A 23,135-nucleotide genomic window follows, 5' to 3' on the forward strand; every position below is an offset into this window, starting at 1 on the left:
GGGGACTGCTTCCTAGAACAAATGGTAGGAGAACCGACAAGAGGAACTGCCACCTTGGACTTGGTCCTAAATGGCATAACTGGAAGGACAACAGATGTAGAGGTCACTGTTCCGTTGGGGACAAGCAATCACAGCATGATCAATTTTAAAATTGGGAAGGGGAAACGTACCAAGACTCAAACCACAACCTTTAACTTCAGAAAAGGGAAATATGACAGCATGAGAGTCATGGTTAAAAAACGGCTCAAGAAAAAGGCAGCCAAAATCAGAACGGTCGATCAAGCATGGTCCCTACTAAAAAATACCATCACCGAAGCGCAGAATCTCTACATTCCGCACATATCCAAAGGAAGGAGAAATAAAAACAAAGGAGAACCAGCTTGGCTAACTAAAGAGGTGAAGGATGCAGTAAGGGATAAGAGGAACTCTTTTAAAAAATGGAAACGTGAACACACAACGGAGGCCTGGAACAGTCACAAGGTCGACCAGAAGAAGTGTCACAAGGCAATAAGAGACGCCAAAAAAGCATTTGAGGAAAAGATAGCGCAAGAAGCCAAAAACTTCAAGCCCTTTTTTAGATACATAAAAGGGAAAAATCCAGCAAAGGAGGCAGTGGGCCCTCTCGACGACAAAGGAAGAAAAGGGTGCATCAAGGAAGACAAACAGATTGTGGATAGGCTAAACTCATTCTTTGCGTCTGTCTTTACCAAGGAGGACACTGCATCAATGCCAGAAACAGGGAGAGTATTCAAGGGAGAAAATGAGGATTTGAACATGATATATTATCAGATCGACAGATTGAGAAGTGATAAATCCCCTGGACCAGATGGAATTCACCCGAGAGTGTTAAAGGAGCTTAAGATAGAAATCGGAGAACTATTACAATCCCTAGCTAACTTGTCAATTAAAACCAGGCAAATACCAGACGACTGGAGAATAGCGAATGTCATCCCAATCTTCAAAAAGGGATCGAGAGGAGAACCGGGCAACTATAGACCTGTGAGTCTTACGTCGGTTCCTGGGAAGATGATTGAAGCACTAATAAAGGACAGCATAGAGCAACACCTGGAAAATCACGACCTGATGAGAGCTAGCCAACACGGCTTTAGGAAAGGGAAGTCATGTTTGACTAATCTACTTCAATTTTTTGAGGAGGTGAACAAACAAATTGATAGTGGTGAACCGGTGGATATAATATATTTGGACTTCCAGAAAGCGTTTGATAAGGTTCCCCACGTAAGGCTTCTGAAGAAACTACAAAGCCATGGAATAGAAGGAGATATACTAAGATGGATAGGCAAATGGTTAGAAAACAGATTGCAGAGGGTGGGCATAAATGGGAAGTTCTCGGACTGGGAAGAGGTAACGAGCGGTGTACCCCAGGGATCGGTTCTTGGGCCCATCTTGTTCAATATCTTCATAAACGACCTAGAAGATGAAACAACAAGTAATTTAATCAAGTTTGCGGACGACACAAAACTATGTCGGGTAGTTGGGACACAAAAGGACAGAGAAGAACTTCAGAGAGATTTGAACCAGCTAGAGAAATGGGCAGAAAAGTGGCAGATGAAGTTTAACATAGAAAAATGCAAAGTGATGCACCTGGGTAAGAAAAACAAGGAACATGAATATAAAATGTTAGGTATGACACTGGGCAAGACCGAACAAGAAAGGGACCTGGGGGTACTGATAGACAGGACCCTGAAGCCGTCGGCTCAATGCGCAGTGGCAGCAAAGAAAGCAAATAGGATGTTGGGCATGATAAAGAAGGGAATCACAAGTAGATCGGCGGACATCATAATGCTGTTTTACAGAGCAATGGTCAGACCACACCTGGAGTACTGTGTTCAACACTGGTCTCCCTACCTAAAGAAGGATATAACCCTACTGGAGAGGGTGCAAAGGCGAGCTACGAAGCTAGTAAAAGGTATTGAGAATTTGAGCTACACAGAACGCCTCGGAAAACTGGGATTGTTCACCCTCGAGAAGAGAAGACTGCGAGGAGACATGATAGAGACTTTTAAAATACTAAAAGGATTTGACAAAATAGAGCAAGAAACATCGTTATTCACATTGTCAAATGTGACTCGGACAAGAGGTCATGGACTGAAACTGAGGGGCACCAGGCCCAGGACAAATATTAGGAAGTTCTGTTTCGCACAACGAGTGGTGGACGCTTGGAATGCTCTCCCTGAGGAGGTCGTGATGGAGACCAGCATTCTGGGTTTCAAGAGCAAGTTGGATGCCCACCTTCTTGCAAATCACATTGGGGGATACAAGTAAACAAGGTTTCTCATCAGGGAACACCTGGCTTGGCCTCCGCAGGTGCGGGTCGCCGGACTGGATGGACCTAGAGTCTGATCCGGCGAAGCCATTTCTTATGTTCTTATATCTCCCCTCTAGGGCAGGGGTCTCCAAAGTACAGCCTGCAGGCTACATTTGGCCCACAATATGATTTTATCTGGCCTGTGAAGAATTGTACAGAAATGTGCCAATCAGACTAATTTTCCAATACGAATCCGCAAAAAAACAAAACACGGTGTATTGATAGATTTCAAATGCATTAATTGAAATTGTGTTCAAAATGTGTTCTATATTATGTTAATATTAATAGTATTCACTTTATTTAATACTAAATCATAATTGTATACTTTATGATATTTCATCATACTTATTCAGCCTCGATTGACAGGGTCAATTCGCAGCGCTGTAGATAGCTCTGGTGCTGTGACTAATCTTTAAACTGAATCTGGAAGTTGTTACTAGTCGTTACAGTTAATTGTCCGTAACAACGTATCTTTGTGAACAAACTTTTCCCCGAATGAAATATATTAAGTCAAAATACAGGGCAAATTTATCTGATGAGCATTTGAAGTCACTACTTGTAATTAGCATTTCAAAAATTTAACCTCAGTTTAATAAGATGTTAACACAAAAACAGTTCCATCATTCACATTAATGGTTTTATTATAATTTGTGATGAAAACATGAGAATTTGCTGGTAGTGTTCGTCCTCATTAATATATGATAATTTAATCTCACATACTCTGTAATTAGTTTATAAAATTTTCTGCTTTCATTAAAAAAAATTTTTACTACAGCCTCCTGAAAAGTGCTGAAGTACCCAATGTGGCCCTCGTGGCAAAAAGTTTGGAGACCCCTGCTCTAGGGTATACATAGGGCTTCCAGTCTTCTGGAGCAAACTTCCTACCATTTTTTTGTCGCCTTCCTCTGGACTGCTTCAAGTCCAGTGTCCTATGCCAGATACAGTCTCCAAAACTGAATACAATACTCCAAATGGGGCCTCAACATCGAGCTGTACAAGGGGCATCAACACCTTTTTTTCTACTGGTCAAGCCTCTTTATACAGCCTAGCATCCTTTTGGCAACAGCCACAGCCTTGTCACACTGTTTCTTTGCCTTTAGATCTTCAGACAAGGTCCCTTTTCCCATCTGTTCATATCAGCTTCTCACCTCCCAGCACATAGGGCTCCTTCCAATTTCTAATCCCCAAATGCATTACTGTGCGCTTCAATGCTAAGAAATGTAAGGTCATGCACCTCGGAAGTGGAAATCCATGCAGGACGTACTTCTTGAACGGAGAAACTTTAACTAGGACTTCAGCAGAACGAGATTTAGGAGTAATCATCAGTGCAGACATGAAAACTGCCAATCAAGTGGAGAAGGCTTCATCTAAGGCAAGACAGATATTGGGTTGTATCAATAGAAGTTTCGTCAGCCGAAAGCCTGAAGTCATAATGCCGTTGTACAGGGCCATGGTGAGACCTCATCTGGAGTACTGTGTGCAATTCTGGAGGCCACATTACAGTAAAGATGTACGCAGAATTGAATCAGTTCAGCGGACGGCCACCAGGATGATCTCAGGGCTCAAGGGTCTCTCGTACGAAGAGAGACTGAACAAATTGCAGCTCTACACTCTCGAGGAACGTAGGGAGAGGGGAGACATGATCAAAACATTTAAGTACCTCATGGGACGTGTCGAAGTGGAAGATGATATTTTCTTTTTCAAGGGACCCTCGGTCACAAGAGGGCACCCGCTCAAACTCAGGGGCGGAAAATTTCATGGCGACACCAGAAAGTATTTCTTCACAGAGAGAGTGGTTGATCAATGGAACAAGCTTCCAGTGCAGGTGATCGAGGCAGACAGCGTGCCAGACTTTAAGAATAAATGGGATACCCATGTGGGATCCCTACGAGAGTCAAGATAAGGAAATTGGGTCATTAGGGCATAGACAGGGGGTGGGTAAGCAGAGTGGGCAGACTTGATGGGCTGTAGCCCTTTTCTGCTGTCATCTTCTATGTTTCTTTGCATTGAATTTTAGTTGCCAGATATTAGACCATTCCTATAACTTTTGCAGATCCTTTTTCATGTTTTCCACTCCCTCCTCAGTATCTACTCTATTACAAATCTTGGTATCATCCGCAAAAAGGCAATCCTTAACCCTTTGGCAATGCTGCACCCTATTGAACAGGATTGGCCCCAGCACCGATGCTTGAGGGACTCTACTATTCAGCTTTCCCTCTGAGCGAAATCCATTAACCACCACCCTCTGGTGTCTGTCCGTCAACCAGTTTCTAATCCAGTTGACCACTTTGGGTCCTAACTTCAGTCCGTCAGGTATGTTCAAGAGCCTTCTATGAGGAACCGTGATAAAGGCTGTGCTGTAATCTAAGTAAATGACATCTAGCATATGCCCTTGATCCAATTCTCTAGTCACCCAGTCAGTTTCTATAACATCGTAAGCCTCTGGTTAACCTCTTTTCTCAAATGGAGTTTAACTCATGTCTTTAATGTGAATGATGGGACATCTGTTACTCGAGCCTGAGACCTTCAAAAAAGGACAATATCGTAGGGCATTCATATCTTGAACAAATCCCCATTTTTGTCCCAATAAATAAATGTATAATAAATGGAGTTTATCCAAAGATGTGACCAATATGTATGAAGTTATTAGTAGATGGACCTATGTACTCATGATAATAAATCTTTTATGCATTAATTTCCTATATAATGGGCAAGCTTGACCATATAGATATATTAATGAATGTTAATTCAGAGCACAAACTAGTGGGGTGGGGTTTTGTTAAATTATTTACAGTGCACACTAGTCCTAATTTCTATAGCAGTACGAGGGCCAGTCCCTGCTCCTAAGAGCTTACAGTGTAGTGAAGACAGACAAACTGAACAAGAAGGTACATGAATACCCTTTACACAGTGCTCAGGTGGAGGAATTACAGAGCGAATGATAGGCAGGTTTTTTGGCGCTTAGCAGGTGCGTCGGAATTCCCTCCCCCTCCTCCTCTGAGGGGGCGGGCTCGAGCGTTCGCACGCTTACAACGGAGATGCGCCTGCTCCGTAGCCAGTACGCTGATTGGTGTCTGTCTTTCCTATGTAAACGATCTCCGATTGGCTTCCCCTCTAGGCGCGGCTTCACTGTTGCCATGGGGACGCGTGTGTCGGGCGTCTGTATCCCGGTCTCTATCGAGGTGGGTTGCTAAGGGCCGGGTTCTGCTGCTGGTGGGGGAGGGGTTGCCTTATTCCCCCCCCTCCCCGCTGCAGTGATTTTCATTGGGCCACAACAGATGCAAATCAGAGACTCAGGAATCACCTGGGGGGGGGGAGGGGGCTGCCTGCCTAACGGGAAAAGCACGAGAAACGCGGAGCTTAAGCACCCCAGGGCCGTAGCAAGCTTTGCGCAGCCGCACAGGGCACGTCAAAGGGAGGTGGGGCATCTGGCACAGGGCGCGTGTCAAACTCGTGACCTCCGTTTCCCAGTTCCTCGGGGGAGGGGCCGAGGTCCCGCTGGTCGAAGGGATTAGAAAAAGGATCTCTTCGCTCCACTTATCACTAAGTTTGGGAACTTATTGGCAGAGAAGTGGGGGAAAGGTGTTGGCTTGGCAGGGTTGAAAAACGTTTTGGACAAATAGAGTTGGGGGGGAAATCCACTGCCCGCTCCTAAGCTAAGCCCTAGGGAATCTATTTCTGTACCTGAGTTTGCCCTTCCCTTCACTTGTTTAAAAGCAGACTAAAAACCCTCCTTTTTGATATAGCCCTAAATCCATAACCCCACTGCCCACCCTGGCTCCTGTTTGATTAGATAGTCCCTGCTTGAAAGAGCTTACAATCTCCTTCGTAACTCTGGACAGCGCTGCCTATGTCTGGTAGCACTTGAAATAATTAACAGTAGTAATAGTCGCACTAAAAAAAGAGATTAGGTTCTTACCTTGTTAATATCATTTCTAGTAGGAACACCGTCCTGTCTGTGTTTACTCCACCTGCCAGGAAGGTCGAGTCAAAACTGTGATTTTCACGTCAGACCTTAAGGGTATGAAGAATAATCTATTGCTACAACACATTGGGGGTATTCTTGAGCTCCATAAATGTTTTCTAATTGGTATGGTTATTTTAATGCGGGAACTTGTGGCAGCCATTTTTTTCACTGAGACTGCACGGGCAGAAATGTAAAGAGGATTGCTTCTGCCCCAACTCACCCTGCTGGACCACCAGTGATTAACATAGGCCCAGGGGGAGGCCTACGCTGCTTCTCCAAAGAAAGCAGAAGGGACACATGGTGATTTTATAGTGGTGGTGGTGGGGGCATGTGGTGATTCTACAGGAGGGAATACGGGAGGGGCACGCAATGATTCTTCAGCTAGCCAACAGCCGGGACAAGACAGAAAACCTCACCTCAGGGAACAGAGGGATTGCTCCTGTCCCGGTTTGGCTCACTGGACCATTGGGATTTAAGGTAGACTCGGGGAGAGGCCAGCACTAGGTTCTGTTTATATTCGAGTTAACATCCCCCCCCCCTTTTTTTTAGGGGAAAAATGTTATCTCAGTTTATATTTGAGTATATACGGTAATCTCTTTCATCAAGAATTGCTACCAGCATCATCTCTGCTTTAAAGTGACTCGACTCATCTAACCAGTTCAAACATAGGCTATATTCACTGAATAGCAAAATTTATTACTATTAATTATTTCTGTGGTGCTACTAGATTTACGCAGCGCTGTACAGAGTCAAAAAGGAGACAAAATGCCAGTTGGGGAGCATGGTTAATCTGCTGGCTAGGGCAGTGGGGAGTAGGGTTATGGATCGAAGGCTACATAAAAAGAGGGTTTTCAGTTTGCTTTTAAACAAAATTTAAGATGAAAGGATCAACTGTTTGCATAACTAAGTTAGAGGAATTGTAATTTATATCTCTTCCACTTTTCCTTTAAACTTCAAGCATCAAATGTAACTAAGTAAAAATTGACAAAATTATTACCACTTCAGTAAAAGTAACAAATCTTATTCAGTACTTCTTTACAAGTTAAAGTATCAAAACTTTTACTGAAGTACAGTAATTAGTTACAGTTACTTCGTTTCTATACAGCACTGGCCAAACCTTCATCTGTCTTTTGTTATCTGTATACAGACCCTTGAAAACCAGAGCTTCAGCAATGTCACTCACAAACATATTGAACAGGATCAGCCCCAGCACCGAACCCTGAGGGACTCCACTACTCACCTTTCCTTCTTCCGAGCGACTTCTATTAACCACCAACCTCTGGCGTCTGTCCGACAGCCACTTTCTAACCCAGTTCACCACTTTGGGTCCTAAATTCAGTTTCAACATGGCTGTGATGAAATATCCCATGATGAACTGGCCATGGGAATCGTCCATTCCGTCTGACGTTTTCCTTTCTTTGTCTTGCAATGGATTTTGTTAATTGTTACCAAGGGTCTATGCACTGTCTGCTTTTTTACATGCTCATAATTCAAGTAAATATTGTTTTAAAGACTCTTAATTCAGCTGTACAGTGGATTGCCCCCACTCTGGAGACTGGAACTCATACTTACTGTCTAGGTAATACATTGCTCTTACTTCCAATCTCAACTCTTTAGGCCCCTTAGTAGGAAGGAGGACCTACTCAAAAGCTCAAAAGCTGTGTTCCTGATTGGAACAGGGGGGTGGGAGGGAGGGACCTGGCACCACTGGGTTTGGCATCAGCAGGTTGTGTGGAGTAGTTTCTCTTTCCTAGCCCAGTCTTGTTCCTCTCTCAGAGAAACAGAGATTGCCTGAGACTCCTATAAGAGTCTGAACCCAAGGATGACTCTGTCCCAGCTGTCTTATCTGACCAGATCCAGACCACAGGCCTACCATCTACTGAGTGAGGGCTGAGCTGTGGAGTGCAGAGGTTTGGTGGCTCTGTCTGCTGGTAAGAAAAGGTAAACCCATGCCTCTGGAGTGGTCTGGAGGGATGATGAGAACTTCCCCGTTAGTATTTAGCTACATAATCAAGAACATGCAAAGAGAAACCTTTCCCTCGTAGCCATGTATGGAGTAAAATTACCATCTACTGTACTTGACTCACAAGTGCCTTTTATTCTCAGGAGTCAGTTGTTGGAAGTCTGCATGGGGCCATCATGTCGGATTTCTCTGCCAACCTGCCTTCCTTTCAGTTTGAGAAAGCAGTGGAGGTCTGCCATCACCAGTTTCTACCCCTAAGAGAGCGCTCCCGGGGCATCATGCTCAATGCGTGCTCTCATGCTGTTTTCCTTTGCAAGCTCCTTGATGTCTTCAGGTATCATACAGGACATTTTTAGACATCACAGTGGATCACTTTTAGCAGTTTCAGCACAGAAGTTAGTACCGTAGTTTAGAAATTCAGCTTCCTTATTATTATAGGGAATGTCATGAGAACAGAGCTAAAGGACACTGACTGGCATTATAGTACATGTGAAATTTGTGGTTTTATACGGGAGTCTGTCCAGCTATACCTGCCCATCCTTTGTGATTGCAGATTGATGCACAACCCAGAAATATGGACAGAGGACTTCTGTGTAGCTTATAGGGAATGCTGCTTGCAGTGCTACCACCTATGCAGTAATACCTGTTCTTTGGTGAAGCTGAGTATGTTTGTGAAATTTGCACTACTGCTGTGTCTTGTTCTCTGGTAGAGCAAAATATCTGTGTGTGGCCTGCCCTTTTGTCGCATATGCAGTAGTTCTGTGATGCGCCATTTGGAGGACAGTTCTATAAGTGGGCATCTTTTTTAGACTCAGCATGGGGAGTATCCAGATTCTGTCATAGGCAGTATCAGTGCACCTAAAATTTACATGACTACAGTTGGATGCTAGCCAGACGAGGTTGTGCATAACTTTACAGTATTCAGTAAGTTATGTGTGTGAGTAGGGGACAAGCCCTTGCAGTTTATGGCACTTCACTTATTCAATCTCTATATGACCACACTGAACACCTTTAAGCTGTCAGCTTGGGAAACATTATTCACTTCTGCGGATGATATCTTTATACAGTCGTACCTTGGTTTATGAGCATAATTCGTTCCAGAAGCATGCTCGTAAATCAAAATACTCGTATATCAAAGCGAGTTTCCCCCATAGGAACTAAGGGAAACTCGCTTGATACGTTCCCATCCCCTCCCCCCCCCCCGAGGCCAGAGGTGCTGCTCTACCCCCCCACCCCCAAGAACCGGCATTGTTCCCTCTGAAGGCCCCCTCCCCCGCGTGATCCGCCACCCTCCCCCCCGTGATCTGGCATCCTCCTCCCCCGCGATCCGGCATCCCTCCGCTCGCATCGCTCCTCCCTGCCGCGATCTGAAATCCCCCAGCACCCACCTGAACACGCTGCTTGCCCCCATCTGGCCACCGGCACCAATGCACAGGCCTTGAGCATGCGCAGATGCTCAAGGCCCAGCAAAGAAGAGGACGCAGATCTTCAGGCACCGGCACCGGCATGTCCTGTGCATTGGTGCCGGTGCCGATGGCCAAATGGGGGTAAGCAGTGTGTTCGGGTGGGTGCTGGGGGATTTCAGATTGCGGTGGGGGGGGTGCGATGCAAGTGGGGGGATGCCGGATCGCAGGTGGGGAGGGTGCCGGATCACAGGGGGCGCTGCTCACAAATCGAGGCAAGCTCAGTTTCCGAGGCGCCGATTTTGCGAATGTTTTGCTCGTCTTGCAAAACACTCGCAAACCGGTGCACTCGTAAACCGAGGTACCACTCTATTGATTGAAATTGATCCGGATATTACCAATCTAGTTTCCAAAGTAAATCTTTGCATTTCGAAACTTCAAGCCTGAGATTTATCTGTCCGGATGAAGCTTAATACAACTAAAACTAAGCTTTTGTGGTTAGATCCAAGATTGGACTGTCTTCCTCCTACTGTAGCTCTGATATCTGGGTCCTCCTTACCAAGATATTGGGAGTCCTTGATTCCTAAGAACATAAGAACATAAGAAGTTGCCTCCGCTGAGGCAGACCATAGGTCCATCCTGCCCAGCGGTCCGCTCCCGCGGCGGCCCATCAGGCCCATCGCCTGAGTAGTGGTCTATACCTATCTATACCCTTCAATCCCTTTTTCTTCTAGGAATCTATCCAAACTTTCTTTGAAACCATTTAATGTTTTCTTGTCTACAACAGCCTCTGGAAGCACGTTCCATGTATCCACCACCCTCTGAGTGAAAAAGAACTTCCTAGCGTTTGTTCTAAACCTGTCCCCTTTCAATTTCTCCGAGTGCCCCCTTGTACTTGTGGTGGTCCTTAATTTGAAAAATCTGTCCCTGTCTACTTTTTCTATGCCCTTCAGGATCTTGAAGGTTTCTATCATGTCTCCTCTAAGTCTCCGCTTTTCCAGTGAGAAAAGTCCCAACTGCTTCAACCTGTCGGTGTATGGGAGATTTTCCATTCCCTTTATCAGTTTAGTTGCTCTTCTCTGTACTCCCTCAAGTACTGCCATGTCCTTCTTGAGGTACGGCGACCAGTACTGGACACAGTACTCCAGATGCGGCCGCACCATTGCACGATACAGCGGCATGATGACTTCCTTCGTCCTGGTCGTAATACCCTTCTTAATGATACCCAACATTCTGTTAGCTTTCTTTGAGGCTGTAGCGCACTGCGCCGATGCCTTCAGTGTTGCGTCTACCATCACTCCCAGGTCTCTCTCCAGGTTACTGACCCCTAGCGGTGTTCCCCCCATTCTGTATGTGAACATCGGGTTCTTTTTCCCCACGTGCATGACCTTGCATTTCCCTATGTTGAAGCTCATTTGCCATTTTTCGGCCCACTTTTCCAGCTGCGTTAGATCCTTTTGGAGATTTTCGCAGTCTCCCCTGGTTTGAGCCCTGCTGTATAGTTTGGTGTCATCTGCAAATTTAATAACCTCACACTTGGTTCCCGCCTCTAGGTCGTTTATGTAGATATTGAACAGGAGCGGTCCCAGCACCGACCCCTGCGGAACTCCGCTCGTGACCCCTTTCCAGTCTGAGTAATGGCCCTTTACGCCAACCCTCTGTTCCCTGTTCGCCAGCCAGTTTTTGATCCATCGGTGGATCACCCCTTGTACCCCGTGGTTCCATATCTTCTTAAGCAGCCTTTGGTGTGATACCTTGTCGAAGGCTTTTTGGAAGTCAAGGTAAATGATGTCTATAGATTCCCCTTTATCCACCTGGCTGTTTACCCCCTCGAAGAAGTGCAATAAGTTTGTGAGGCATGACCTACCCTTGCAGAAGCCATGCTGACTCGGTTTTAGCTGCTCATTGTTTTCGATGTGTTCACAGATGCTGTCCTTAATCAGTGCCTCCATCATCTTTCCTGGGACTGAGGTCAGGCTCACTGGCCTGTAGTTTCCTGGGTCTCCCCTTGAGCCCTTCTTGAAGATGGGCGTGACATTTGCTTTCCTTTAAGGACCAAATAAATTCCTTGGTCAAGAAATGCTTCTTTAGTTTGCGAATGCTGAGGAAGGTTAGCCATCTTTTTCATCACTGTCATTTTTCTATTTTAGTTCAATCATTATATTATCTTGTCTTAATTACTGTAACGCTATCTACCTCGGCATTACAAAAATTTGCCTTCATAGATTACAATAAATTCAGAATACCTCTGCGAAGCTGATCTTTAGAAAATGTAAATTGACCATGTGACCCCTTTGATTCAGAGTCTTCATTGGCTCCCGGTTTATTTTAGAATTCAATTTAAATGCACTTGTATTTCTTTTAAAATTCTACATGGTATCTTTAATCTTCTTATTCCTTTATTTTGGAATGTTTACCGATTCTCCTTTGCAAGAGGTAGCCAACAATTTAAACTCTCCCTTCCTTCTAAAAAAGGGATTAAAGGAATCAAGATCTTCAGTCAATCTTTGGTCTTTAAATTCTCTCAACTCTGGAATGATCTCCCCCTTTTTTTTAAGGAGTTCCAGTTTGTTTCAATTTTTCTGTAAATCTTTAAAAACTACTCTATTTGCCAAACATTTTGAAAATTAATTCTTTTGAAATTTTGCTATTATCTTCTATTTATCATTTGTAAATCATTCCCTGTTTATTTAATTGCTGTAAACCGAGTCGAGCTTTCTCAGAATGATGACTCGATGTACAAAGTTAAGTTTTAGTTTAGTTTAGACTTAAGTTTCAAGTTCAAGTTTATTAAGTTTGTTATACATGCAATATCAAATAATTTCAATGCGTATGACAATAAAAATTTTTGGGAGACAAAATAAAACAATTTGTATAAGTAAACATACAATGTATGTACACAAATAATTAGCGATATATAAAGGAAGAGGGGTGAATTACAATTTTTAAGGAAAGTAGAGATACATTTAAGGAAAAAAACAAAATCAGGAGGGTAATGAAAAAATATTTTACAAATATGGCTAAGCCTAAAAAGAGAATGGGGGAGGTTGTGACCTATACATAAGGTCTGGCTAAATTTAGGTATTTGAGCCTGGGATTGATGATAGAAGAATTTTCATATCTATGACTCAAATGTGTCTTTGTACAGGTAGCATTTTAATGTGCTTTTAAATTTTTCTAATGAGGTTTCTCCACGCAAATAGATTGGTAAATTGTTCCAAAGCTGGGGTGCTATGACTGAAAAAATTGTAGCTCTTCTGGTACCTATTATTTTTAAAGAAGGGATAGTCAGCAAATGCTGTTCCGTTGATCTTAGAGTCCTGGCTGGAGAGTATGGCATCAAAAAACGATGCAGAAATTTTGGTGTGTTGGTTTGTTGGATTTTGAAGGCTATCAGTGCAATTTTAATCACGTCCTTACACAATAGTGCTTACTCATGTAAGTGCTATCTTTTCCTACATTAACGCATGCAGGAGGATTTATAGAACTGCCCTTTTTGTTTGCATATATGTTTGTAACCTTGCACTTTTGTTGCCTGTGCTATACCTATTCTGTGATGGGCCGTTTAGGTAAGCGTATATATGTGTGAGTGAGAAAGAGTGTACGAGTGTGTGCAGGTGTTATAATAAATATATTGCTGATTTCATTTTCCAGTCTAACACTTTTCACTTATATGCAATAATAAGGTACATGAGGACAAACTTAAAAATGTAATACGCTTTAGTTTTAGAAAAGAGATGAGTAAGGAGAGTTGACGAAGGGTGTAACTAGCTGGAGCAATATTGTCTTTCTGCTGACCTATGATGAGACCACAACTGGAGCTCTGTGTTCAGGTTTGGAAGCCAAACCTTCTTCACAAGTAGGGATAGAAAATTTGTTCATGAAAAAAAGGAGGAGGACATGAGGTTCCAACCCCACACAAACCTCATCTCTTTTTCCCCGAGTCCGGGCTGTGTTTGGAGTAGTGCTGCCTGATTCAGGAAAAAAAAATTTGATTTGATTCAGCTCAAATTAGCAAACAGCAGACCTGGCTAGGCAACTACATCAACAGAGCTAGGCTGACCTACGTCGCATTTCGGAAAGAAATTAAGACAGCACTATTCAACAGATTTATCTCCTAATCAGTTACCAGTTCTAAACGATTAAATCCATGCTGGTAACTTGAGAAATATGTGTACTGTACTAACTGTATTGTATCGTATTATATTTTATTAATTGTAATTTGTAATTCACTGACTGTACTGTTACTATCCTCGCCATTTGTATTCTGTAATTCACTGACTGTCCAGCTCTCTTCACTGTGAACCACCTAGAAGTCGTAAGATTATGGTCGTATAGAAGAAATAAAGTTATTATTATTATTCCGATTTGATTTTCCTGCCCAATTGGGTGTTTTTGTTTTTTTCAAACATCCTGGTGGGTTTGTTTCATAGCCTCTTCACCCCCTTTGCCTTCTCCTACCTACCGTATTTTCACGCATATAACTCGCGCGTTATACGTGTTTTTACAAACCGTGCATACCCTTGCGCGGTATACGCGTGAGCGCGTTGTACAAAATTTTTTTTACATAGTTCCCCCCCCCCGACGTCCGATTCACCCCCCGCAGGACCGCTCGCACGCACACGCACCCCCACCCCGAAGGACCGCCGACTCCCTGACTCCCCGACACGATCGGGGCAAGAGGGAGCTCAAGCCCTCTTGCCCCAGCCAACCGCGGCACCCCCGACACGATCGGGGCAAGAGGGAGCTCAAGTCCTCTTGCCCCCCCCGACTCCCCTACACGATCGGGGCAAAAAGGAGCCCAAGCCCTCTTGCCCCGCCGATTCCCCAGCTCCCTTACAATATCAGGCCAGGAGGGAGCCCAAGTCCTCCTGGCCCTGGCGACCCCCCCCCCCCCCGCTAGTTGTTCGGGCCAGGAGGGAGCCCAAACCCTCCTGGCCACGGCGACCCCCTAACCCCACCCCGCACTACATTATGGGCAGGAGGGATCCCAGGCCCTCCTGCCCTCGACGCAAACCCCCCTCCCCCCAATGACCACCCCCCCCAAGAACCTCCGACCACCCCCACCCCCCTTCCCCGTACCTTTCTGTAGTTGGCCGGACAGACGGGAGCCAAACCTGCCTGTCCGGCAGGCAGCCAACGACGGAATGAGGCCGGATTGGCCCATCCGTCCCAAAGCTCCGCCTACTGGTGGGGCCTAAGGCGCCTGGGCCAATCAGAATAGGCCCGGGAGCCTTAGGTCCCTCCTGGGGGCGGGGCCTGAGGCACATGGGCCCAACCCGACCATGTGCCTCAGGCCCCACCCCCAGGAGGGACCTAAGGCTCCCGGGCCTATTCTGATTGGCCCAGGCGCCTTAGGCCCCACCAGTAGGCGGAGCTTTGGAACGGATGGGCCAATCCGGCCTCATTCCGTCGTTGGCTGCCTGCCGGACAGGCGGGTTTGGCTCCCATCTGTCCGGCCAACTACAGAAAGGTATGGGGAAGGGGGGTGGGGGTGTCGTGGGGGGTCGGCCAGGGGGGTCGCGGGTGGGCTGGGGGGGCGGTCGTGGGGGGGAGGGGGGTTTGCATCGAGGGCAGGAGGGCCTGGGATCCCTCCTGCCCGTAATGTAGTGCGGGGTGGAGGTAGGGGGTCGCCGTGGCCAGGAGGATTTGGGCTCCCTCCTGGCCCGAACAACTAGGGGGGGGGGTTGCCAGGGCCAGGAGGACTTGGGCTCCCTCCTGGCCCGATATTGTCGGGGAGTTGGGGAGTCGGCGGGGCAAGAGGGCTTGGGCTCCCTTTTGCCCCAATCGTGTCGGGGAGTCAGGGGGGCAAGAGGGCTTGAGCTCCCTCTTGCCCCGATTGTGTTGGGGGTGCCAAGGTTGGCTGGGGCAAGCGGTCCTGCGGGGGGGAGATGAATCGGACGTCGGGGGGGGGGCATCAGGCTTTCAGGGTGGGGACAGGACTTCAAGGGGGAGAGGAGAGTCGGGGCGGGCGAAAGAAGAGTCGGGGTGGCCAGAGGAGAGTCGGGGCGGGCGACTGGAGAGTCGGGCAGCATGCGCGGTATACGGGTGTGCGCGGTATACAAAAATTTCTGTACATAAATTTGTGTTTTCCGCGCGCTATACCCATGTGCGCGTTTTGCACGGGTGCGCGTTATCTACGTGAAAATACGGTACACTGATGCTGTGGTGTAAACAAAATGAACAAACAAAAAAAACTTTTCCTCTCTCTGTTAAATCCCAGCTCACGTTCGCGGTCTAATACCACCTCTGGCAGGATACACATTTCAAATCTGACATATTATAATCACAAAATAGAAAATAAAATTATTTCTTCTACTTTTTTGTTGTCTGGTCATTATTCAAATCTTGTTGGTCCCAGGCTCTGGTTGTCTTCTGATAACTCGCTTGCCAGGGTCTCCTGTCCATTTGTTGTTTCCTTCTTTCTCAGTGCTAACCATCCATCTCGCATCTCTGTCCTTCCCTTCTGTTTCTCTCCCCTCCCCCGGAGGTCTGGCATCTTTCCTTTTTCTCGTCTCCATCCCCAGAGCCACCTTTTCTCAACTACACTTTCATCCAGCATATCTCCCTCCTTCCCCACCTCCCCAGGGTCTACCATCTCTCCCTTTCTTTTCCCAACTACCCTCCTATCCAGTATCTCTATCTCCCCCTCCACACCATCCCTTTCTGTTCCTTCCCTCCCTAAATCCCATTTTCCACCATCTCTATCCCTTGCCTCTGTTTTTAGATCCTTTATTCCCCCCCCCCAGTCTGGCATATGCACGTCTCTTTGAACCACCCCTTCCCTCTGTATACTTCTACACCAGGGCCCCCCTCCCCCAAAGGCCTTGCACCCCCCCCAAAGCCCTGTCCCCCCCCCGAAGGCCTGACCCTCTGAAAGCCTGCACCCCACCCCTGAAGGCCTGCACCCCCCTTGAAGGCCTGTCTCCCCCCCCCCCCCCGGTCTCCCGGTCTTACTTTTTCTTACTCTGCAGCCTGCAGAGAGGATCACTGGTGCTAGCGATCTTTGCAGGCTGCCATCGGCCTCCGGAGTTGTCTTCCCTCTGTTACGGTCCCACCCCTCCACTGACATCAGAGGCAGGATCGCGGCAGAGGAAACAACAGCTCTGGAGGCCGATGGCAGCCTGCAAAGATCACTAACACCGGCTGCTCTACTGTTGGAATTAGGTAAATGGATGCGTGGGAGGCCAGGGGGAAACCGGACACCGCAGCACTTCCCGACTGACCCTCACCCTCTAAAGAAGGAGTGGCAAGCAAGAGGCAGCGCTGTCGCTCCTGCTTTAGAGGGCGAGAGGGGAGGGTCAGTCACCGAATCATGAGGCTGATTTGTTTTGTTTTGTTTTTAAATCGATTCAACTGAAGTAAATCAGTGAATCAAATCGAATTGTGAAATGAGCAGCGCTAGTCTGGAGGGCCTCTGAGCATGCATAGATGGCAATGCAATTATGTCACACACATGCACCCATGCAAATGACAGCTCAGACCCCCTTGCAAATAAGACGTCACACACATACACACCTGCAAATGACAGCACCTGTAAATAAATAAAAAAGAGACCCCAAAACAAATTTCAGCAGGCAGACACAACAGTAAAATAACCCCCTCCTCCCGGCTCTTCTCCTGCTATCAAGCAACCTCCCACTGCCAGGCAGTGGGAGGGATGCCCACTCTCTCCTGCTACCACTGTCAAGCAAACCCCGCCTCCCATGGTAGCAGGAGGGATCCCTACTCCATCATGCTGCTGCTATCAAGCAACCCCCCTGGCTGCAGGAGGGATGCCCACTCCCTCCCACTGCTGCCGTTGTGCCCCTGATGATCTCCCCCTGCCTCCATACCTTCAGGAAGGCCAGCCGGAGGGATGCCTACTCCCTCTGGCTAGCAGGCCTGCCTCTTCAAAATGGCAGGCCTTTCCCGAGGAGGGACCTAAGGCTCTGATTGTCCCATAAGAGGGGCCTTAAGTCCCTGGGCCAGTCAGAGTCTTAGGCCCCTCCTTGTCACATCTCAGTATGCACCAGGAATGGGAAGGCCCACCATTATGAAGAGGCGGGCCTGCCAGCCAGAGGGAGTAGGCAACCCTGCAGACAGCCTTCCTGAAGAAGGCGGGGTTGCGGTGGTGGCGGGAGGCTGTGGGCATCCCTCCTGCTGCTGGGGTTGATGTGTTTTGAGGGGGGGAGTTGTTTGATGATGGTGGGAGGGTGTGGGCATCCCTTCTACTGTCAAATCTTACTTTCCTGTTAGTGTCTGAGCCAATCAGTGCTCAAGCACTGATAGGAAAATAAGGCTATGACAGCTCAGAACCTGCTGGAAAAATTTGCCCACAGATGTACTACAACGAGGTTAAGGAATAACCTGGAGTGCTTATTTTAATATTAATGACCTCGTACAACATTTGTATGGCAGAGTTGGCCACTGCTAGAAAGCTCGGAAAAGAGCACGATGAGCCGTTTTGATTATCGACCGCTAAAATACATGCATGCTAAACTGTCTGGAACAGGTTTAGCAAACATCGTTACGGGCACAGTATGTTTTGAGAATCTCCCCCCCCCCCCCCCCCCGGGCTTTGATACAGACTGAGGAAATGTAGCATAGCCCAGAATGAGAGGAAGCTGAAGAATATGTAAATTAGGCTCTCTACAGAGTAGATTTTACAGAAATGAGGATAATACCCGTTGGCCAAGGCTGATATTCCTGCTTACAGGAAAGAAGATTAACAAAGTAAGAACTAGAGAATGACATTGGGGAAAAAATTTGTCCCCGTCTCTGCCCATTCTCGTGAGCTAGGTCCCCGCCCCGTCCCCAGAAACCATCTAATCCCATCCCCACAAGCCTCAAATAGTTTTATACTGAACTTATTTTATTAAAATATAAAAAGAAATAATATTCTGTACAATTGTCATTTTATAAATCAAAGTTCTGGCTGCTGAACTATGCAAGAGGCATTCATCGATTTAAACTTTCTCTTCCTTCTAGGAAAGGAATTCAAGGAGATAAGAATTTTAGCAGCTCTCTGGCGTTTAAATTTCCCCAACTATGGAATGAACTTCTCATGATTTTGAGGTGTCCCAGTTCCTTCGAACTCTTCCGTAAAGTTCTAAAAACTTTTTTATTCGCTAAACATTTTGAAAACTAACTCTTGTATTTCAGTCTACTTTATTTTTTTTATTTATTGTTAACTGCGTCGAGCTTCCTTTGGTTGAAGACCCGGTATATAAGGTTAAGTTTTAGTTTAGTTTAGAAAGAGATGTTCAGCTGGCAGGGCTTTGTTTATAAATGTTTATCAACACAACTAATATACTACTTTATCCTAAAGCAAAAAAAAGAAAAGAAATAGAAAATTTTTTTTCTACCTTTGTTGTCTGGTTTCTGCTTTCCTCATCTCCTCATTCAATTCCTTCCATCTACTGTCTGCCCTCTCTTTGCCTCTTCCATATGGTCTGTTACTTTGCCTCTCCCTTCAAACTCTCCTTCCATCCCCCCCCCCCCATTGGTCTGGCACCCATCTTCTTCCCTCCACTCCCCTCATAGTCTGGCATCTCTGTCTTCTTCCCTTCCAGCGGCTTCTCCCCACTCTCTCTTCCCCATTTCCCTTCAGCGTCTTCTCCCCCCTTCAACACCCTTCGCGCTGTCCAGCAGCCCCCTCCCTCCTGCTCACCATGGTCCAAGCATCTCTCTCCCTTCCTTCTCCTTACGTCCTTGGTGATTTTTAATTTGCTTTCTACAAGCAGCCGGAGCCTTGAAGTCATATTTGTCTGCCAAAAGCTTCTCCTCTGACTTAACTTCCTGTTCTCCTCTGATGCAACTTCCTGTTTCCGGTTGCATCAGAGGAGAACTTTCTGGCAGCCACATAACATAACATAACAATATTTTCTAGATCACCATCAATCGGTTCTGTTAATCTCTATTGATCTTTCTGCAGCCTTTGACACGATCGACCACCAACTTCTACTTAATAGACTTCAATCTATTGGTATTACAGACCAAGTTTTTTCATGGTTTGTTTCATATTTTACAGATCGTACCGCTACTGTTTTTTTTTTAATGACTCAATGTCTAAATCCTCACAGACCACATATGGTGTTCCTCAAGGGTCTATTCTTTCCCCTTTGTTATTTAATATATTTCTTGCCCCACTGATGACCTTGTGCCAATCTGTAGGTTTCCATGTATTTGCCTATGCTGATGATATCCAGCTTTTACATCCATTGGATACTAATAAACCTATTGACATCATAGCGATCAATGAGAAACATTAACAAAACTAATGTGATGCTTTTTCCATGGAAAGATAGTTCTACTCTTGTCTCTCCTATTGCTATAAAAAATATCCCTCTGCAATCAGTTAACAATATAAAAATTTTAGGGGTGATTTTTGATCACAAACTGAATTTCCATGATCACATTAGTAACATTATTAAAACAACCTTTTATCAAGGTCACGTGATGCTGTGAGCTGAACGGCTGTGTTTCCGTTCGGCTCCGGAGCCCTGCACTTCATACCGCCTAAATTTTGACCGTCGGCACGAACGATACTGACCCCCCTTGACAACGGACGGAGCGCTCCTTGTATGGACAAGTTTCTTACTCATTCGGCGTCTCCTATGGCTTCGAAATCGACGAAGAAAGACCGGGAGAAGGTGCGGCCCAGCGAAGAAAAAATGGCGGCCGCACCTCGAGGGGACGCTCCGGTGGCGGCGTTCACGCCCGATATGATAGCGGAGTTGCAGCAGGTCATATTACAAGCTTTGGGGCCACAAATGGAATCAATCTCCACTAAGCTTACCAAACTGGAATCTTTGATGGAGGACAATGCCAAGCGCGTGACAGAGCTGGAGGGGCGGGTTTCAGCAGTGGAGGACGGGGCAACGGCGAGGGACGCTGCGGTGTCCACCCTGACCACACAGCTTCGAGTGTGCCATGACAAAATTGAAGATTTGGAAAACAGGTCTCGTCGGGGGAACCTGCGTTTCATAGGTTTACCGGAGACCATAGCAGATGCGGTGCTTTTGTCGGTGGTGGAATCATGGCTGGCAAGCGAGCTTCCTATGCCGTCCTCCCTGGGCCCAGCTCGTTTTGAGCGTGTACACAGAGTGGGGCCTCGTCCAGGAAAAGATCAGAGACCCAGAGTTGTAATTGGTAAACTTCACAATTACAGGCATAAAGTAGAGCTGCTGCGGGCATTTCGCTCCAAAAAAGAGCCTTTGACATATGAAACTTTACCAGTACGTATAGGTCAGGATTACTCTGCAGCACTGACCGAAAAGCGCAAGATCTTCCATCCTCTCTGCTCTAAACTTGTGGAACAAAAACGGAGGTTTATGTTTCTTTATCCAGCAGTCCTCAAAATATTTCATAATGGAAAGTGGCATGTATTTGATTCTGCAGATTTGGCGGGAGAGTTTATTAACTGTTCTGACTTCCCTTCGGGAGCCACTTGACTAACATGACTAGCTGTTGCTGTACAACTGGTATTGGGGGTCACTCCTTTATGTTATGCGTTGACGGTTATGAAGTGCATTTATTTTACCAAGAATATAGAAGGCAGGGTTCTGATAGCCTCTTAGATGTGATCTGCTTTCCTGGAACCTGGAGGGTTTTAGGTCAGTGCAGTTTCTAGACGGTTGGGGATTGGGGGGGGGTGAGGGAAGACAAAGGGGAGGGGGGTGGGTTAGATAGGGACGGAGGGATTGGGGGATTTGCAGAGGTGAAATTGGGATCATCTATATTCTTTTATGTTTTTCCTTCCAGTGTATTCTCTAAGAGTGTTACAAATACATCCTTCTGTTGGACATTACTACCTAGTTTACAGACTAATTGTCTCCGGTGTGGCTGGGAGCCGGGGGGAATGGGTAGAAGGAATTGTGCAATGCATAATCTGAATGTTTTCACGTGAGTTCTAAATCTTTTCGCATTATATCCTGGAATGTTTGTGGGATTACCTCTCCTGTAAAGCGCAGTAAAATTCTGCAGCGTCTCCGGCATCACAAAGCTGATTTGGCCTGCCTTCAGGAGACCAGACTTTCGGATGCTGAACACGCTAAACTCCTGCGCAGTTGGGTGGGACAGGTTAATTATTCCTCCTCCTCTATTGGGAAGGCGGGTGTGGTTCTGTTAGTTAGAAGGGGATTTCCGGGGAAAGTAGAACAAATTTACCAGGATACTGTGGGGAGGATACTACTATGTAAGGTTACCATGTCAGGTTCTGCATTTAACTTGCTCATGATTTATGCTCCCAATCAATATGATCACACATTTTTTACCACAGTGGCGGGGCTCGGTATTCGGGACCCTAATAACCCTTTGATACTTTTGGGTGATTTTAATCAGGTACTAGACCCTAGCGTTGATAGAACGGGTCCGGGTCCATCTCAATCCATTGGACCTACTAAGGGTATACCCTATTTATGTGATACTTTAGATCTTATTGACCCTTGGCGTACGTTGCACCCAACAGACCGGGATTATACACATCAATCTCGCGCACACCACACATTCTCTCGCATAGATTACATATTGACATCGTCTGGTTATTTACCAAAAATACAGGCTTCGGAGGTGGGTCCTCTTTCTGTGTCTGACCACTGTCCTATTTGGCTTGACATATTGACTGGGGTTGACTCAGTGCCTGGGGGAACTTGGCGGTTTCCGTCCTATTTATTCAAAAATATACATTTTCAGAAATATCTTACACGGAAATGGGACGACTACCTGGCCTTTAATTCTCAACATCAGGAACAACCGTTATTATTTTGGGAGGCGGCTAAATCCGTGCTTAGGGGGGATATTATTTCTTACGTTAGTGCACACAGGAAACGACTCTCTCAGGGAATCCTACATTTGGAGAGTGAATACAAACGTCTAAAGAGGGCTCATATAGCTTATCCGTCTCAGCGGTCACAGGAGGCTTTGGCGGCGTCACAGCATGCTTTAAATACTTTATTACATGAACGCACTCAACATTATTTTCATTATTGCAGGTTTAAATTTTACAGATTCGGGAATAGAGCAGGGCGTTTGTTATCAACTCTGACCAAACCCAGTTGTCCAAATCGTCACATTTCACGTATTCTACTTAGTTCGGGTAGGGAACTTACTACCACACCCGATATTGTGGATAGTTTTTTCCAGCACTACAAAGATTTTTATGCCTCTGGAGAAGGTCGGGGGGGGCCAGCCGTGGAGGACTATTTGATGGATGCAGGGGTGCCCAGATTGACATCTCCAGAACGTTTACAACTGAATCGTCCCATTCAGGGTAAGGAGTTACAGAGAGCGGTGAAACAGCTTAAGGGGGGCACGTCACCGGGTCCTGATGGTTTTTCCCCAGAGTTCTATAAACTTCTCTTTCCCTCTCTTTGTGGACCTCTGGAGGCATACTATAACACTGCTTTGGAAGGTGGCTCTTTCCCACAGGGGTCCAATCAAGCCTTCATAACTTTAATACCTAAGCCTGGCAAACCCGAGACGGATGTTGAATCA

The 23,135-nt window shown here is 46.2% G+C and overlaps 1 protein-coding gene across 3 annotated transcripts in view; it reads left to right on the top strand.

The window, feature by feature from the left end:
• The first annotated feature begins 5,400 nt into the window (after positions 1 to 5,400).
• The window catches only part of NOXRED1 (NADP dependent oxidoreductase domain containing 1), a 61,890-nt gene continuing 44,155 nt past the window's right edge, over positions 5,401 to 23,135 (top strand). The window contains exons 1-3 of one of the 3 annotated variants that reach the window (XM_033951638.1): positions 5,723 to 7,872; positions 8,070 to 8,234; positions 8,400 to 8,590. In XM_033951638.1, the coding sequence (XP_033807529.1) occupies positions 8,433 to 8,590 (158 nt within the window). In that variant the 5' untranslated portion in view covers positions 5,723 to 7,872; positions 8,070 to 8,234; positions 8,400 to 8,432. Of the gene's footprint in view, positions 5,509 to 5,722; positions 7,873 to 8,069; positions 8,235 to 8,399; positions 8,591 to 23,135 lie in introns of those variants that run through there. The other 2 variants (XM_033951636.1, XM_033951637.1) reach the window with 2 other exon arrangements.

Source organism: Geotrypetes seraphini, chromosome 7, assembly GCF_902459505.1.
Source record: "Geotrypetes seraphini chromosome 7, aGeoSer1.1, whole genome shotgun sequence".
In the NCBI taxonomy this organism is placed as follows: domain Eukaryota; kingdom Metazoa; phylum Chordata; class Amphibia; order Gymnophiona; family Dermophiidae; genus Geotrypetes; species Geotrypetes seraphini.